General features: G+C 52.2%; 1 protein-coding gene across 1 annotated transcript; it reads right to left on the bottom strand.

Annotated features, from left to right (window-relative positions):
* Positions 1-847: 847 nt before the first annotated feature.
* Positions 848-4,552, bottom strand: LOC121971527 (putative lipoxygenase 5). The gene is made up of 8 exons (XM_042522840.1): positions 4,068-4,552; positions 3,691-3,971; positions 3,364-3,601; positions 2,950-3,273; positions 2,791-2,876; positions 2,595-2,702; positions 1,939-2,510; positions 848-1,836 (listed from the first exon to the last, which is right to left on the bottom strand). The coding sequence occupies exons 1-8, from the start codon at positions 4,432-4,434 to the stop codon at positions 1,080-1,082; spliced, it is 2,733 nt and encodes a 910-aa protein (XP_042378774.1). The 5' UTR covers positions 4,435-4,552; the 3' UTR covers positions 848-1,079.
* Between the last annotated feature and the right edge of the window lie 214 nt (positions 4,553-4,766).

Raw genomic sequence — 4,766 nt, 5'->3', positions numbered from 1 at the left:
GCTGGCGGCAGGCACAGACGCCAGCTGCGTGCTGGCGACCGTCACAACTGCTAGCCGGGTGCTAGCGGCTAGCACAGCCATGAGTCGTATGCTGGTGGTTGGCACATCCACGAGCCATGTGCTTGTCGGATGCTGGTAGTCTTCATAAAGAGGGAGAGAGGGAGGCGGAGAGACTTATCGGAGAATTGTTGGAGTGCTGAAGATTTAGGGAGAAGAAGCCGAAGCCGCGTGCGAGCATGAGGCAATGGAAATCGGGCGGTGCACTAATTTTAATCGGACTTACCGACGGAGTAATATTCCGTCGGTAGTCCGTCATAGATTACTAACAGAATATAAATTCCGTCGATAAGTCCATTTGAAATTACCAAAGGAATATATATTTCATTGATAATTGTATTTGATATTACTAACGGAATACCAATTCTATCGGTAATCCCAAGTTATAAAGACAAAAATTAAATTTTATCAGTTATTACTGACGAAACATGATTTCCGTCAGGAATTTATATGATATTATCAACAGAAGAAACATTTCGTCAGTAATACTAAGTTGTCTGATGAAAATTAAATTCTATCAACAATTACTAATGAAATTTAATTTTTTGTCGGGAATTCTATTGGTAATGTTGAATCCTTTTTGCAGTGAAAAATTTCAAATGAAGATTGATGCTGAGAACATTGACATAGAAAGGCCATAACCACGAAGTCTGGTTTAAGTTTTGATCTTTCAGCCGTGAAATCCGTGCGTCAAATATAATCAAAGGCCATAACCACCAAGTCTGGTTTAAGTTTTGATCTTTCACACGTGAAATCTGTGCGTCAAATATAATCACCAATCAAAAGAATATTTAGCAGAACAAGTCCAATGAGATTCCTTTCAATAAAATGTACACGTTAAGATTGTGCTTGATGCAAATGACAATGGGAAATAATACAACGACAACCGGTGGAGCTGCTCAACACGTTGTGAATGATTTTCGCCATGCACAAGGAATCTTAATAAAGTAGGAGCACATGGTAACTGCTCTGCTTTCAAGTGGTACCGTCCATTAAATAAAAGAATAATTTGGACACGTGGGTCAAATCGTGACGCTGTTGGGCACACCTCGGCACGTGATCCCCGGTCCCGAAGTCGGCGCCATAAGCTCGTACGGCAGCACGCCGGCGCCGCAGCGGTTCCGCCTGTCTGGGTCGGCGTTTCGCCGCCCGATTTCCGCCTCGGCCCGCCGCACCTTCGCGGCGAACTCGTGAAACGCCTCCACCATCTCGGCGTCCCCTGTCCACGTGTACGGGTCCGGCCTCTCCCCCAGGTACTCCTCGTCCACCGAGTGCGTCGACAGCGTGTCGATCACCGTCATGAACGTCGTCGTTTGCGTCAGGCTCGGTAAGGACGCGAGGAAGAACTTGGCCGGGTCGGACAGGAAGTGCTCGTACTCGGGGTCCCCCTCGGTGGGGACGAGCCGCCGGAGAAGGGGCGGGCGGTTGGGGATGTAGCCCCCGAGCGGGTACTGGCCGAAGTTGAGGGCGGCGTGTTGGGCGGAGCAGAGCCAGACGACGGTGGTGAGGAAGGAGCTAAGTTCGCCGGGGCTCGACAGCCTCGGCCACCACGGCGCATACCGCACGTCGGCGTGCCCCACGTTGACTGCCTCTGCGTACCAGCTCTGCAGCTCGAAGTCGGACAGCACGCTCTCCGCGTCCGGATAGTACGCCGCCACGTACCTCTTCACCCACTCCTCGATTGCAGACCACAGAAGCAGACCGTCGCTGGCGTACGGGTAATCCTCGATCACCAGCCTCAGGCCGTGCGGCTTCGTCGAGTCCTCCACCGCCATGCCTCTGTTCCATGTATCGGAATTCATTAGTTGATTAGCAATAGCAAGCGAGTACAATCAAGAAAGCGGGGCGCCTATTGAATTTAAAACGGCAGAGATCACTTGCCTTTTGATAAGATCAGCTGGAAGCGTCTCCTGATCGATCCGCCAGTTTTGGCGGTAGACGGCGGCGCAGATCTCCATGCCACTTGGGCCCGGAGTGAAGCTGGACTCGATGATGCCGCCGCCGCTGATGAGGATCTGGCGAGCCAAGGCGTTGACTTGCAACGTGTACCTCATGTGGGGCTTCAACAGCTTGTAGATGGGATGCATCGCGCTTAGCTGTCGATGAGCGGCCACTATGAAAGGTTCCATGCACGCGTGCGTCTTTAGCCAGTGATTTACAAGCTGGTGAACGCCGGCGTCGTTGGAGCATACGTGCGCCTTGGCCAACTGCCACAGCCAACAGCTGGTGGCGTCCACCGGAGGCGTGAACACCCGCTTCGCCCTGCTGTCGCCGACTCGCGCAGGCGGAAGGCTCAACTCGATGGCGATGGGCTTAAGAGTCTCCTGCTCCGAGAGGAAGAAAATGGTCCGAGTTCCGTACGCCTTTCTCCCATCTTGCGCATTGATCCGATCAAGGAAGGGCATGTAGGCATCATGGTAGTCCAACATGAAAAGTTTGTTCGCCTCCAACGCCTATACGTCGTTTCAAATAAAATCCCATGTGAGCAGAGGAAATCAAGATCAAACAAAAAGTCGGATGAATCGAGTTGAATTTACCTGTTGAACAGACAGTCCATCGAGGTGTCTGATGATGTGTTCTTCTCTAATAGCGGATTCCGGTGGCCCGTAGATGGCTGGATCTAGCTGGCTAATGGGAGGGAAGGCCTACAAGAAACAGAGCAAATTAGATGCCCATAACTTTCAACACTTCCGTTTGGGGAGCATGTATACGAGAATGGACGAAACGAATTACCTGAAGCCGTTCGATGTTGACAGGGTTGATGCCGGCCAGAGTCTGACGGGCGAACTCATCGTCTCGTAGCCAGGCGAACTTATCCTCTATAATTAAAAATTGGTATGAGGTGCTGAATAGTGGCGTATCTGAATACACAAGTGGAGTGGAGTTGCTTACTGGTGATGATGTCGGGCGTATCGTATCTGAGTTTGGCCTCGCTCAGGTCTTGGATCTTGCTGACCAACGGCAGCTTGTGGAAGAGTTGGTCTTGTAAGCTCTGCTTCAGGCGGAGGCCTTCCTTGAACAGGTTGTCCACCTCGTGGAAGGCTTTGAAGTCATGGCTCTCAGGGGAGATGGAAGCGACTAAAAGGGGAAGGAGATTGTGGAGCACAGCCTTTCGGGCTCCTGCCGTTATCATCTCCACCTTGCCCTCCTCGAACTGGTCGTCGCGCGGCGCGTACACGGGCAGCGGATCCTCCACCCTGCACTCCGCATCTTTGTCTGCAAATTACACACCGGCGCCGTTAATTTCATCAGTCCGTGCTCGGTTATTCCACGTCGATGGCGGACGATAAGCAAGCGGAGTCGTACCAGTGGTCGTCGGGGGTCGCCCAGTCCTCAATCTTCTTGGGTAGGGCATCTTATCCCCTCCGAGGACTGGCCGTGCGAACTGGATCCCCTTGTCGGGGTTGCCCAAATCGTTGTAGACGTCGTAATCATAAATTCGATCGGTGATCTTCCTCTCGCCCTTGCCGTCGCCCCTCAGCTCCTTCAATTCCTGCTGCCTCAGCTCCTTTAGTCCGGCCGGCGTCTGCGACGGCAAATAAGGCTGCGATGGCAGGCACAGAGTTGTCGGTTCCTATTCGTGACGAAATTGATCGATTGACGGAGGGAAGGAGAAAGGGAGAGATGCCCCACCTTGTTGGAAAAGAAAATCCTCTTGGTAGGGTGGAGGCGGGAAGGCTGGACCCAGGAGTTGCAAGGAAAGTGGATAGGACCACAGGCAAAGCCTTCCACCACGATGCTCTCCAGGAAGAACTCCCTCTGGTGGCGGTTCAGCACTGTGATAGCGCCTGCCTCGTTGAAGTTGGAGTCCACCGTGAACTCCGCCGCGTACACCACCCGGTCCGTCTTCGCGTCCTTCTTCTCAAACCAGCCCCTCAGCTCCGCCTCGTTGCTGCTCCTTGGCTTCCTCGTTCCTGGTTTTGCATCCAAAGAAAATTTAGATGCCGGAGATGCATGATGGCTTTGAATTCGTCGAACAGAGCGTTGCAATGGAGAAATCGGGGGTCTACCTGGGTCCATCTCGGTGCTCACGAGCTCCATAAGAACGCTTCGCCCCAATTTGTCGCACAAGGCATCGACCTGGTTAGCGATCGCGCCTCCGAGGTCCTCGTTCTTCCTCCTCACCGTCACGGCCGCCCTGACCTTAAACTTCACCGCCTTCTCTTCTCGCTCAACTTTCACGAACCTCTCCTTGATAACTACCGCCGCAAGCGGAGGCCGCACCGCCCTGCAACTCCTCCTCCTGCTCTGCTTCGGAGGAGGAGTAAGGGAGAGCCTGCTCTGTTCATCGCGGCGGAACAGCGGCGAGTTCCAAGAAGGGAGCAAAGAAGTTTGTTGGAGAAAAGAAGATCCTAATATCTCCGAAGAAGCAGCCATTTTCGTTGGATCCTTCCCAAAATCAAAACTTGTTGAAGAATTTTTGAGGAAGGAATCGGGGCGCTCCTGTTTTCCTCTCTTTCTACTTCTCGGCTGTTAAAACGTTAACAGTGGTTTGTTGGGGAAGAGGAAGAGGCTGGGGATAGAGTTTTATAGGGGACAGAAGAGGGGTACAATGGGAATTTCAAACATTATGCCACTCGGTCTCGCGCCGTCCACACGTTTTTGGGATTTCAAAATGATATAAAATTGCAGTTTCGTAGCAATGGCCTTCTTTGTACTTTTTTGGATGGACGGTGATGCCCATAACACCCCGGTTTATCCAAATTACC

The sequence above is a fragment of the Zingiber officinale genome, chromosome 4A (genome assembly GCF_018446385.1).
Source record: "Zingiber officinale cultivar Zhangliang chromosome 4A, Zo_v1.1, whole genome shotgun sequence".
NCBI lineage: Eukaryota > Viridiplantae > Streptophyta > Magnoliopsida > Zingiberales > Zingiberaceae > Zingiber > Zingiber officinale.
This window is presented reverse-complemented; position numbering and strand designations above follow the sequence as displayed.